Raw genomic sequence first — 13,708 nt, 5'->3', positions numbered from 1 at the left:
CCTGGGATCATCACCCTCCGCCTGGGAAGACTCCTGGTGGCCCCCCGCCCTGGGAGCCACCCCCAAGCCAACGGACCACGCTCGCAACCTAGGCTTCATCCTGGACTCCTCTCTCTCGATGACCAGACAAGTCAACGCCGTCTCGTCTTCATGCTTCAACACCCTGCGCATGCTTCGAAAGATCTTCCGGTGGATCCCCACCGAGACCAGGAAGACGGTCACCCAGGCCCTCGTCACCAGTCGGCTGGACTACGGGAACGCCCTCTACGCCGGCACCTCCGCCAAACTCCAGAAGAAACTCCAACGGATCCAGAACGCCTCAGCACGACTCATCCTGGACATCCCCCGACACAGCCACATCTCCGGACACCTGAGAGACCTGCACTGGCTCCCCATCAACAAAAGAGTCACGTTCCGACTCCTCACCCATGCACACAAGGCCCTCCACGATCTGGGCCCCAAGTTCCTCAACAGCCGCCTGACCTTCCACAAGCCCACCCGCCAGCTCCGCTCCGCCAGCCTCGCTCTCTCCACCGTCCCCCGCATCCGCAGAGCCACCGCCGGAGGAAGATCCTTCTCCTACCTGGCAGCCAAGACATGGAACTCCCTCCCCATCCACCTCCGGACAACGCAAGACCATCTCGCCTTCAGGAAGCAACTCAAGACCTGGCTGTTCGAGCAGTAGCGTTTCCCCCCAACCCCCCAGCGCCTTGAGACCCTCCAGGTGAGCAGTGCGCTATACAAATGCCTTTGATTGATTGATTGATTGGGGCCTGACATTTGACATTTTGATACTAAGTGTCAGAACACATTTGTGGGCCACGGAGCAAGCAGGAGTTACTGGGTCTCATCCACGGGGGTGGGACCTTTCATCACTGATATCCAGCGCTAGATCCAATATGGCAAGGCAAACTAGTCGCCATCTACTTCTCCGCTCCCTTTGCTATCTGTGTAGAGAGTGCAAACAGTTAAAAGCTACTCAAAGGGGCAGTGAAAGGGATAGAGACTCAGGACTCAAATAGTCCCACGACAGAGGCAACACATGCTGCCCAGCACAGTGCTTTTCTTTTGTGAAACCAAAGAAGCAAATTATTACAAACCAAAACATAATTCTGGACAAAGTAGGGTAAGTCAGGCATAGGACTCCTATGGGTGGTGTATATTATGATAACTCGGAGTGACTAGGCGAGATCATGGCACAGGCACAGTTCACTATGGCATGTGCCAACGGCTTTCCTGGTTCAGTAAGGCAATGGTCAGTTCCATCGTGTCTTCTACTAAAAGGTTCTCTTGGGCTTCAGTGTGCCAGTTTAGCAACAGAGGGACGGTCATCGTTTGAGATACTTACCTATAGTTTTGGGCGCTCGCAGACAACAGCAGCACAAGCGGCGCAGCTCATAGGACACAGCAGAGGTGAAGACGCAGCTCGGACTTCTTTTCCCAGTGTCCGTCAACGAATGCAGCAGCTCCAGCAGAGCAGCAGCACAGATCAAGGAGGCTGCATCACGACTCAATGAGCCCCACCCTTACCCTTAGCGGTCACAAGTCTGCCCATTGAGATGTCAGATCCGGCTAGTCGGCAAAATGTAATTCCGCTCCTACCCACAGGTTGCATCGTCGCAATTGTGCCGACCACTGTTTTCTGATCATGTTGGCTGTTCGGGCAAATGTAGTGTGTTATGGAAACTTAAGGGGGATATCCCCTCCTATACTCTGGTGGGTGCCAGTTACACTCCCTTGATTCAGTCAACTCTTAAGAACTGCCCCACACATTGTGCACAGGAATGGATGTGCTTCACTTCCTCTGGCAGTCATTTCCCTTCAGGGTCAGGCAGGCTTTCCCCTTCCTAGCAGGTTAGACACGCTCCTAAGCCCCTGGCAGACCCAAAGCCTTTCTAGCAAGAGGATGCAGGCTGTAACTTGATGAAACAAACAGCACAAAAAAAGTTAACACTTAAACCTCGATAAAGAAGCAGATTCCGTGAAACATGTTTCAGCTGTATTAGGGAGAAGGAAAAATGATGACAATTGGCATATGAGTTAGATTCTCATTTGAAGATGACAAAGGAATTGAAGAGAAGAAATTGTTAGCGTTAGTTAGTTCTTATTAAGTCCATATTTGACTCAGATTTGCAATTTATCTTTGACCAATGCAGACTACCTGGGTAATTTGAAGCAGGCCTTGATTTTAACTTTGGCGAAGAAGCGGAGATCAAGGTTTCTGATTTGTGTAACTATAGATCAGTATCTCTGCTGCCATATATGTCAAAGGTACTTGAAACGTTAGTCAGTGGTCAGATAACATCTTTCTTGGAAAGTAACAATCTACTGGACATATCGCAAACAGGCTTCAGGGCCAGCAATGGTACGGAATCCACCCTGTTGGCAGTACTGCTGAACAGCATCAGATTAGAAGTTGATTAGGGAAAGGCTGCATTTTGATTTTGCTAGACCTGTCCTTAGCCTTGGACACGGTATCTAATAACCTGCTGATAAAGAAACTACATGACACCGGACTCTACACAAAAAGCTTACAATGCTTTGGTTCCTTTTTTGAGGGCTAGAACTCAGTCTGTTCAAATGGCCTCTTTTAGATCTGTCCCCCCACCTCAATCTACATATGAGGTCCACATGGCTCTTTTCTTAAGTCGCACGCTATTTAGTATCTATGGGGGTTATTCTAACTTTGGAGGAGGTGTTAATCCGTCCCAAAAGTGACGGAAAAGTGACGGATTTACCACCAGCCGTATTACGAGTCCATTATATCCTATGGAACTCGTAATACGGCTGGTGGTATATCCGTCACTTTACCGTCACTTTTGGGACGGATTAACACTCCTCCAAAGTTAGAATAACCCCCTATGTCTTCTTGTTTGCTGGTATTGTCAAAGCTTGGGGCTTTGAGATCTGCTCCTATGCTGATGATAATTAGCTTCATAGGGAAGAGATACTGGGAGACCCAGGACAATCTCATTAGATATTTGACAGAAGAAGCTTCATGGATGCAAGCATACTGTTTAAAGCCTAATGCAGAAAAGATTGAGATCCTACTTTTCGGTAGAGTTCATAGCACCTGGGACAATTCATGGTGGCCAACGTCTCTGGGCATCACACCAGAACCAAGGAAAGTAGCAAAGAATTTTCAGATTTTTGATAAATGATTTCCTATCCACAGTGCTTATTTTAAGCAGGTGGGGGGCACAGCTTTTATTTTTGAGGGTTGGCACTTATTTTTCTGCATCAGGCAATTACTGTGAGCAAAGGTCACATATAGGAAAGACAGAGCAAAGTAAGATGAAAAAGCGTCACAAAGAGAGATAGCAGAAAGTTGCAAGAGCGAGCTGTAGGTGCAGGGAATGGCTGTAAATCAATTAAAGAGGCCCAAAATGGTTTTAGGATTACACTGCCTCAGTATTCTGTGCTCACACATTTAAATGCAGCAGCTGCATGCCTCAGAAGAGAGCTTTGGGCACCGGCACATTTTTAATTACAAATTAACCACTTCCTATCCATGAAGGAGCAGGTAAATGCTCTCTGTGGAGAACGCTTTGGCCTGCAGAGACTTTTACGCAAGCTCTTCCACTGGATTCCAGTTACAATGGTCCAGTAATTATGAGCAGACTCGATTATGGCAAATGCCTCATACTTGGAAATGGCAGACTATTTGTTTACTCGCCGTCCATCCAGAATGTTGCAGACAGACTCATTTGTAACAATAATCTAAACAGCCCAGCTTCTTTTTGTTTAAATTCACTTCACTGGCTGCCAGTCCATAAAACAGCCAAATTTAAGAATCTTTTCCATGTCCACAAAGCATTATAGGACATTGGTTACAGCTACTGAGGTTGTAAATTCCTAACTGGACTTTTCTTGCCACATAAATTTAAAATGAAAAGTAAAACAGTTGACATAAGCAAATTAATTTTAAGTGCCACGGCTGCCATGAGTGTGAGAGTTATTGGCTACCTGAGTGAATGTCTAGAAAGGATTGCGGGTGGGATGAAAAGCAAACCGAAACTGGAGAAGAGGCCATCACAGGCTGTAACAGGAGGAAGCATGGCATAGTGTGATGGCCAACAAAAATGTTCACTTAGTGAAATCGTCTGGGAGTGCACTCGGCACACAAGTGAGGGACATTTCACAAAATGCCCCAATACAAATGAAGCATTTAAGACAAGCACAACAAAGACTGAATAGCAATAGTGGGCGTGGTTAAAAGCCCACAGGGCGATTACAAAATCCAGAGCGCTTGCGCGCTCGACCCTAAAACCAGAATGGGTGGTCGCTCCTTTACCCTCTGGCGACAGCCCAGTGTAACTCCTTACCTTGCTGATTTTCTTCTGACTTCAGACCACCCCCAGGTTTCGAAAGAAATTTAAGACTAGGCTAGTCCCCCTATAATATATGGCAAATTGGCTGTGATATAGCAGGAGTCCTAATGCCATGATATTCCTGAGGGGATGAGTGTTGCGAGCAATAAATACATTAAATAAATAACTTTGACGTGCATCCATATATTTATGTTAATGAACTGTGTAATTATATCGCTTCTTTTTTCCTTTAAAAATGTTCTCTACCGAATATCGTCAGGGACAGTTGTCTGTTGTTGGACAGTGAAACTGTGGGGACACATGCCAAGAGACCCATTTCCAGCACGGCTGTGAAGCATTTACCAACTACTGGTTAAAATAAATATATCACAACAAACAGACTGCGGCTGTCACCTGCGAAGACGAAAGCTGGGACGCTCTGGAGTCAATTTTCCAACGTTGCTGCCAGTACGAGGAACGTTCATTCACTCGTGACCTCGGAAATAAAACTCCGCGGGATGAAAGGCATTTTGGCGCAGGGAGTCAGTTCGGCGAGGGGGCGGGGCAGCCTCCACTCTGCGCCCGGCCCCTTCAGCCTCACTGCTCAGCCATGTGGCAATCACAGGCTCCCCAGGAAGCCTCTGTGCAAGGTCACCCTACGGCGGCAGGGGCTGCCATGGCTGGGAATAATAAGGGATGACAGAACCTTACATGTTTTTTTACAGCGCCCACAGCTGCAGTCATGAAGCTCCTCGGCTCTTTGCGATTGCCTCTTGAAGCTAACTGAATCGAACCGGTGATTTACTGGTTACACACCGATCTCCGTAGGAGAGGCTTTAGCCCACTGAGATATCTAAAAGCAACCACATCCACTGCAGGAGAGGCAAGGTTACCTTTAAAAATGGCAGCCATATGGCGAAGCAACTTCAATGTAAATAGCGCTTTTTGGCAAAAACCTGTAGCTTAGCAGCACCATCTAATAGTACCCTACATTAGTGTTGAACTCAGGTGTACTCACCTCCAAAGTACAGTTGGTGTAATCGTACACGTGGGCAGAAAACGGCACTAGGATCTCAGTAGCGAGCTCACGAAGCTCTCTACAGTAAACACATTAATCCACCGACCTATCATATGTCAGTGACTGGAACTCAGAGCCAGCACTGTTCACATGAGTCAGTGACAGGCATTCGTGAACAAGGTTTCGCAGAGCGCCACAGCAAGCGCACGAACACTCTGAGCTACCTTTCCGGCTACAACTCACTCATGAGCGCGCCCCCTTCCTCAGCTGATCAAATGGGGTTACTGCACGAGATGTCACGCCCCTCCCGCGCGCATTCCAGGGATCCGAGGGCACGCGAGGACTGCAAGATGGTGAAGCCCAGTACGAAAGACAAGGTCACCCTGGGTGGGAGAGGGAGTTGGCTGACAGCAGGCATGGGGATTAAACGAGAAGGATTTTCTCTCACCTGTATGAAGACGAGGAGAACGATGGCAGTGGAGAAGGCGAGATTGGGTCTGCCTGTTGCCTGACCTTCTGATCCACTAGCTTACTGTCGATCTGCTGTGTGGGACCTGCAAAGGAAAAGCACGTGTGAGTGGAGCTAGCACGAAGAGCTTGGACAGGCAGGTCTGGGAGCCTCCCACTTGCCCCCACCCCCGTGGTCTAGAAACTCTCGGGGGCTTAGACCTCCGAGCACAACACATGACATCCTAACTAAACATGCATTTCTAACGCAGTTCACAACTATGTGGATTTACAGGTTAAACCCCATTGCGCATCTCAGCGCCACCTGTCCTGTGAAACCCTCTTCACATAGAGCTGAATTGGAGTGGATCATTGCCAGCCCACCTGATTATACATTTCAAGCCGAAGATAAAATGTCATTTAATGATGAACTGTCGGACGTTTCGCAGGCTGGCTATAATTATTCACTTTGCTATTTAAAAAGAAAAAGAAAGCGCCAGGAACCCGGTGCAAGTCGCAGCGCTTCACGACCTCGCCAGTTTTTGAAGTGCTATACACATACATTGATCAGACTACCCAGTGAACGCTTTGGGCCTCGCATCGATGTAAAAAACCTTTGTGAAAGTACTAATAAAGTACCGGTTAATCAAAATGCATTTGTGAAGAGTGCGCAGAAAAGGGAGAGAGAACTTACCAGCTCTTCTCTGTGTGGCCAGCTTGCTGGGTCCCCTGGTGATCGTGTACATGGTGAGGCAAAGGGCGCAGGTACTTGAAAACTAGCGCTAGGAAGGGCACTGAGGGATCACAGGCAGCAGCTTTCCCCTTTGACACAAGTCTATATTAATGCATATATGTTTCTCTCGATATGTGCCTCCCCTGGGAAGGATCCCTGCCGGTATTCGCTCCTCCTGCCTCCTTCCTTCCGTTACAGCATCCCCACTACACCAGGTCCAAGGCGCCAGGTGTCCGCGTCTCCCAGCTGCCACAAGTGCCCTGTGAACAAAACTGTTCCCAAAGTGACTTTGCTAATGCTTGCCCAGCCTCTTTGCAATTCCCCTTTAAACAGAGACATGTGGTTGTCCGTGCCCCGCCCCTTACTCTTAAAGGGCTAGTCGCCTCAGAGCATGGCACATTTTGCTTACTTAACCGGCCAAGGCCGTTATTACAATTCTGTGTCAGGACCAGAGGCGAAGATTATGCATGCTCTTCTTCATTTTTGATGTCACAGCATCTTGTAAGAACATAACATAAAGCATATAATTTCTTTTTAACCCTATATAATCATGAGGCCAAAAGGGGTCTCCATAGTAACCACAGTTCAATCAACTAACCTTCTGCTGTATATATTCATGTGATGTTCTGTCCTCTTCCTTCTTCTTCACTGCTCGTGAGTCAGTTAAGTCACAGCTTTTCTTCCCTTTGCTTAACTGTGGCATACTGTTCATTGTAATGTAATTCAATAGTGTTATAGCTCGCCACTTCTGGTTTGTTTCCGATTGTGCCTAGATTGGTCAGCGAGATATTCACTGTCTTTCCGCACGGCAGGGAGCATGGCATGGGACCCCAAGTACCTCTGATGCTGCTCGGATCCTCCAGAGGGCGCCTTTTTGCGTGGAAGGAGATTTGTGAGGTGAGTGCGTGCTGTCAGGGCACCTCGGTGAGCGCTTTGACTGTATCATACTCGCATGAGGAAAGCACTGGGAAGGATTCCCTCGAGGATTTCCTCAGTGCTTTCCAGCCAACTCCTGCTGCCACTGCATGATCGTGGTAGGGATCAGCCAAAGCAGACTTGTTGCGCCAATTTCAGTGCGCCCAATATTTAGCGAGAGTCCTTGCCCAAGAAAAACAGGGCATTCAGAGTATTATTGGCAATCCCTCTTTGTGAACGTTTTGTCAAAGAACTGGGGAAATATGTCTCCACTTTCTCAGCCCTTGGCAAGGCACAAGCATCCATAAAAAAGATCTTCCGGGGGAAGGTTTTTGAAGGGGCTGGAAGAACCAGTGGGCGCTTCTCCGGCGCCCATCAGCCCAAGGTCCCCTTAAGCACCAGGCCAGGCAAAAAAAGCAATGGCTGGAATGATGGACGTCAGGGACCCTTTTACCCAAGTGGAGGGTCTTGAAGAGGCAAATCCTTCCAGGGAGGCAGAGGCTCCAATTAATCTCAGAAAGGACAACTGGGTAAGCAGTGCCCCTTTTTACCCCCACTAAAAGCTAGGGGGAGGGTTAAGGTTGTTTGCACACAACTAGGAAAAGATCACATTGGACCCCTGGGTACTGCAGATGGTCAGGGGTTTCTACATAGAATTTTATCAGATGCCCACCCAAGGAGCACACCCCGGCCCTGGTTTTTTTCACCCAAGGAATCCCTCCTAATAGTCCCAGAGATGAGGGCAACTGCTAGCGAAAGGGGCGATTTGCAAAACAACATGCCATCCGGACGGGTTTGTAAGCAATATTTTCTTAGTCCAGAAGAAGGTCAAAGGATTCAGACCTATCATAAATTTGAAGGAGTTCAACAAGTGCCTGACATATCGCCACTTCAAGATGGAGGGCCTCCGTCTGCTGAGAGATATGCAGCTATTGGGCAATTGGATGGTCCGGCTGGACCTCAAGGGTACCTACCTCTCAGTCTCCATCTACCTTCTCTGCACGCGAGGTTCCCACAGTTTCTCTGGTGGGAGCAAACATTTGAGTTCCAAGCCCTTCCCATCGGACTCTTGTCGGCCCCGCGGGTGGTGCTTTACTAAGCTATTATGTCCGATGGTGGAGGTCCTGCGTGCCAAGGAGGTACAATTGATCATATACCTAGATGACATCCTGCTCATGGATCAGTCTCAACAACAACTTATATATAATTTGAACATGACTATGGCTCTGCTGAGTGATCTGGGCTTTGTCATCAACAAGGACAAGTCGGAGATAAATCCAACCCAGAGGATTTTGTTGCTGGGGTTCCTAATTGACTTGAGGGAAGCCACCTTGAGCCTTCTGACATCCAAGATTGCCAAATTGATAAAGGAGATTCGAAAGGTCCTCAGGAAGGACAGGTTATCTCTGAGGCAACTTGCCAGAATAGTGGGACTACTATCGTTGTTGATTCAAGCCATTTTCCTGGGACCCCTCCACTACAGAGCTCTGCAGAGACTGAAAGCTGACCATCTTAGGAGACACCTAGACTACTCAGAGCTGCTGTCCCTGTCGAGGGAAGCCAGATTGGAGCTTTAATGGTGGTTGGACAACATGGAGGCCTGGAATGGCTGAGTGAAATTTGGAACAACCCCGGATCTAGTAATAGAATCAGATGCCAGCTGACAGGTTTGGGGAGCTAGATGCAGAGAGATCGCCATGGGAGGAAGTTGGTAAAGAGGGGGAATTGTCTCTCCACATCAGTTGTCTAGAGCTAGTGGCGGGATCCTTCGCAATCAAATCCCTCACCAAGGACAAAGCGTCATGTTGTGTTCTTCTAAAGATGGATATCATCTCAGCAGTCCGCTATGTCAACAGTTTGGGAGGGACTCGGTAGAAGGCCTTGTCCGATCTCGCAAAGGATTTCTGGTACTGTTGCTTTGAGAGGCAGATTTTGGTGACGGTGGAGTATCTGCCGGGCATCAGCACCACAACAGCAGATAGGAATTCAAAGAACTTTGTGGATAAGAGCGACTGGAAACTGGACCGCAATATCTTTCTAGCCCTCACGGAAAGGCGGGGCACGAACCATCTGGATCTCTTCGCATCCTGACTGAGCTGACCGCTTCCAAGGTACTTGAGATGGAAGCTGAGGAAGTGGATGTTTTGTCTGCAGGACTCGTTCAAGGACAACCCATATGCCTTACTGCCATTCGTCATATTTCCCAGAGTAGCGGCTCAGACTCTGAAACAGAAAGTGTCATTGATCCTTATAATTCCACTCTGGAGGTCTCAGGCATGGTTTCCCATACTGATGGAACTCTCTTGGGATCTCCAGATCACTCTGCCCTCGTTCCTGTCTATCTTCAGGGACCCTCTGGGGCAACTTCATCCACTAGTCCTTCAAGGTCATCTAACACTCATGACATGGAGGATTCCAGGCGATGATGGAAAGACAAACGCCTCTTGTGGGAGGCTTCAAAATTCATCTATTAGGTGTGGCCTGCGGGCACAGCTAAAAGATACAGCTCGGTCTGGTGAGGGTGGCATTGTTGGTGCTTGGAGAGACAACTAAATCCCAAACGGACAGAAATTACACACACAATACATTTTTGGCAGAGATGGCACAAGCAGGGTTGGCAAACAGTACGGTAAACTGTTGAAGGTCCACTATCTTGGCAAGCCACAACACCATTGACAACACATCAGTGTGAGGACACCCATCGGTTCGCAGACTTATGAAAGGGATTAGGCTTAGGAGACCACCAGATCCCTGATACTCAGAAGTGTTGGATGTTAATTTGGTATTAGGACTTCTAATGAGTTGGCAGGATAACCGGTACCTGTTGTGCAAAGAACTATCTGCAAAACAAACTGCTTTTCTTTGCCTTGTGTTGTGGAAGAGGGTTTCAGATGTGTGGACATTGAAAATATCTGCCAGGGTTTTCACCCCAGAGGGGGTATCATTTCGATATCCAGGAGAACAAAAGCCAGTACCAGGTTTGTCTCTTATCCTGCTTTTGAAGATACTCCTAAATTGTGTGTGGTGTGCTGCATTAAGGTATATGAAGAACTGAGAAGTGAGTATAGATCTGCAGGCGTGAGACAATTGGTAATCACAATTAAAAAGCTGTTTAAAGCAGTCTCTTCACCTTCCATTGCAAGGTCGGTATGGTGGGTGATGGTTGAGGCAGGAATTGATGTGAAGCTGTTTGGTGCTCATTCTGCTAGGTGAGCCATGGCGTTTAAGGCCTCCAGGTAGGTGGAGGGCTTGAGGACATAATGATTGCAGCAGATTGGTCAACAGAGTCAACCTTCAAGAAATGCTATTTCAAACCTAAGCAAATAAGCTTTAAACATGCATTATCGTCGCCTCTGGTCCTGACATAGAATTAACTATTTCCTAGATAAAGAGGAGGAAAGTTTCAATTCTATTAAGGACACAGAGGCGAGGATTATCCCTCCCCAGAGTTGGGGACCACCTCTCTCCCCTCATATGACTACGTTATAGTAAGTATGTATTTTAGGTCAAGTTTCTTTTTGAATAAGTAAAGGAAGTTTTTGCCTGTATATAAATTGAACAGGAAAATGCAATTTTCACAAAGTGATGCATGAATGTAGTGCCTTGTTGTCATTGACTGTATGGTTACCTGGGATTGTTACAGTAACAGGATCAGATTTAGGTTCTATATGATTTTAACTGAAAAAGGTGTTCACAGTAGTAGATGTACCACCTGAGACCATCTGTTGTATGTTTCAGAAAATGATCAGTAATGAACATACAGTGGATGCTGGTGCTTAACTTCCTCCAGCAAAGAAGAAGGAAGAGGAACGGACATCCCATGAATATATACAATGGACAGTTATTTGATTGGACTGTGGTTACTATGGAGACCGCTCTTGGACTCATGGGACATGTAGTGCTAATGGGTTTTGTTCAGTGTTTTACGTTGTGTTCTTTCAAGCTGCTGTGACATTAAAAGTGAAGAAGAGCATGGATAATCCTCGCCTCTATGTCCTTAATAGAATTGAAACTTCCCTTCTCATTATCTAGAAACATTTTCATTTATTTGGACGGAGACTGCTGTCCCCAGAGATGTGGCATCAGTTTCCCCAGAAGAAACTTCTGGCTCTGTAGATAGACAGATAGAACGGACTTGTGCATCAGTGGTGCATGAGGTGCATTGGGACCTAATACCCAAGGTGTGAGGGTCCCTCTGTAGATTTCTGTCTCTCTTTTTTTCAATAACCAAATTTGATTGATTTTGGTAACACACCATAATGCCACAGCTTTCAAATACCCTCTTTGGGCTAGGCCACCCCAGGTCTTCCCTGCCTGAACCTCCCCTATCTCCCATCTGTTCATTGATTTTCCCACAGTAGTTCTACCACTGTCCCATATTTTGTCATAGTTGCAGGGGCATCCCCTGGCCCTAAATATGGGTTCTTCAAGCTTGGCACACCCGTCGATAGCTGCTGTCAATGATAAGATATTACAAGTCAGTTGAGCTGTCTAATATCATGCTGTCTCTTTAAGGCCAAGGGTATGGCCATCCCAACTATTGCACGGTCACCCCTGTTCCCACTCCAGCCCTCTAGGATCCCCAGTAGTGCTCCCTTGGACTTCAGTTAGTATTGCCTCTATGGCTTCCCAGGTTGTTGCTATCTCTGGGGGCACCCAAACCATGTGGTAAAAGTCTGCCTCAGGAGAGGAGCTGTGGGAACAGTTTGGCGTGTCTGTCTTTCCCACTTTTGGGTGTGAGATAGGTTGTGTGGATATAGCTGAGCTAAATGAGTTTGAGGTGGACTGGAATAGCGAGTTAGTGGTACTGGGCATCTGGGCATTCCACCAGTCTTTCTCTGTCTCCTCCAATGTTTCTATCCAGCAAATGTTCTTAAAGAAAGCAAGTTATGGAGTTAAGTATAAATGGCCTGTATATCTGAGAGATCCCTCCTTTCCGCAGGAAGCCCTGTATGAATTTGGCCTCTGAGGGGTTATATTCTGACAGTACATTAATACCTTTTCTGTTGCAGGGGAGTGCATGTCTCAGTTGCAGATATTTGTGTAATTGAATAGGGGAGAGAGTGTATTGTAACTGGACTAGAGTTCTCTTTATTACCCAACTGTGAGACAGGGAACATATTTACCTTTCTCGCACTAGGGCCTTTGTCACTAATTCCAAGCAGCAGATATCTGGGGTGTCAGGCCTAGGGCACCAGAATAACAGACATGCTAAACTCAATGTGAAACTGTACTGGCCCCACAGGCCTAGCATCTGTCTTTTTAACATCATGCAGTTAAACCATCATGGCTCCCAACAGTGGGATCCATCTTCTTAAACCCCTACTCAACATAGCACCAACTAGGTGGTGCACATGCGCTATCCTACATCCCTCCCAAAGCATAGAAACATAATTGTGTTTTCAAAACAAACAGACCTGTTGCAGTACCTCAAAGTACTATTCACAGTCACAATACTTTGTTGAAGGGGCTGTGCGGTTCCTGAGATGATACCTTAGATACTCGCTTCTTAGTGATGATCTCACAGGCTCAGCACAGCCTGGGACGCCTCTATGCAACTCTGCTGGACTTGGACCAACCTAGGGGAAGGTTTTGGAGGGAACATCACTCAGCCTTCTAGGTGGAGACCCTTCAGCCCTGTTGAGCAACATGGTTTCATCTGACGGGTCCACACTCAGGGATCTTAAAGTTCTTGTATAATGAAACATTCCTTGTGGCCTCGTCATCACTATGGCCCTCATTCTGACCTTGGCGGGCGGCGGAGGCCGACCGCCAAAGTCCCGCCGTCAGGTTACCGTTCCGCGGTCGAAAGACCGCGGCGGTAATTCTGACTTTCCCGCTGGGCTGGCGGGCGGTCGCCTTCAGACCGCCAGCCAGCCCAGCGGGAAAGAGGCTTCCACAATGAAGCCGGCTCGGAATCGAGCCGGCGGAGTGGAAGCTGTGCGACGGGTGCAGTTGCACCCGTCGCGTATTTCACTGTCTGCGCAGCAGACAGTGAAATACATTTAGGGGCCCTCTTACGGGGGCCCCTGCAGTGCCCATGCCAGTGGCATGGGCACTGCAGGGGCCCCCAGGGGCCCCGCGACCCCCCCTACCGCCATCCGGATCTCGGCGGTCCGACCGCCGGGATCTGGATGGCGGTAGGGGGGGTCGGAATCCCCGCGGCGGTGCAGCAAGCTGCGCCGCCGCGGAGGATTCAATGGGGCCGCGGTACACTGGCGGGACCCCGCCAGTGGTGCCGGTCCGACCGCGGCTTTACCGCCGCGGTCGGAATCCCCATTGGAG

General features: G+C 48.2%; 1 protein-coding gene and 1 long non-coding RNA gene across 3 annotated transcripts in view; one reads left to right on the top strand and one right to left on the bottom strand.

Moving 5' to 3' along the window:
* The window catches only part of MCRIP2 (MAPK regulated corepressor interacting protein 2), a 117,519-nt gene extending 110,700 nt beyond the window's left edge, over positions 1–6,819 (bottom strand). The window contains exons 1-2 of one of the 2 annotated variants that reach the window (XM_069210490.1): positions 6,470–6,819; positions 5,777–5,882 (exon numbers count right to left, since the gene is read on the bottom strand). In XM_069210490.1, coding sequence (XP_069066591.1) covers positions 5,777–5,882; positions 6,470–6,521 — 158 coding nt within the window. In that variant the 5' untranslated portion in view covers positions 6,522–6,819. Of the gene's footprint in view, positions 1–4,724; positions 4,859–5,776; positions 5,883–6,469 lie in introns of those variants that run through there. The other variant, XM_069210491.1, reaches the window with a different exon arrangement.
* Positions 6,820–6,880: 61 nt separating this feature from the next.
* LOC138261502 (uncharacterized) lies at positions 6,881–11,397 on the top strand. Its single transcript, XR_011199104.1, has 3 exons — positions 6,881–7,009; positions 7,282–7,405; positions 11,162–11,397. It is a non-coding gene; the product is annotated as an uncharacterized lncRNA (long non-coding RNA).
* The last annotated feature ends 2,311 nt before the right edge of the window (positions 11,398–13,708 follow it).

The sequence above is a fragment of the Pleurodeles waltl genome, chromosome 10 (genome assembly GCF_031143425.1).
Source record: "Pleurodeles waltl isolate 20211129_DDA chromosome 10, aPleWal1.hap1.20221129, whole genome shotgun sequence".
Taxonomy (NCBI): Eukaryota; Metazoa; Chordata; class Amphibia; order Caudata; family Salamandridae; genus Pleurodeles; species Pleurodeles waltl.
Note: the sequence above shows the minus strand (reverse complement) of the source record. Positions and strands in the feature narration are given on the sequence as shown.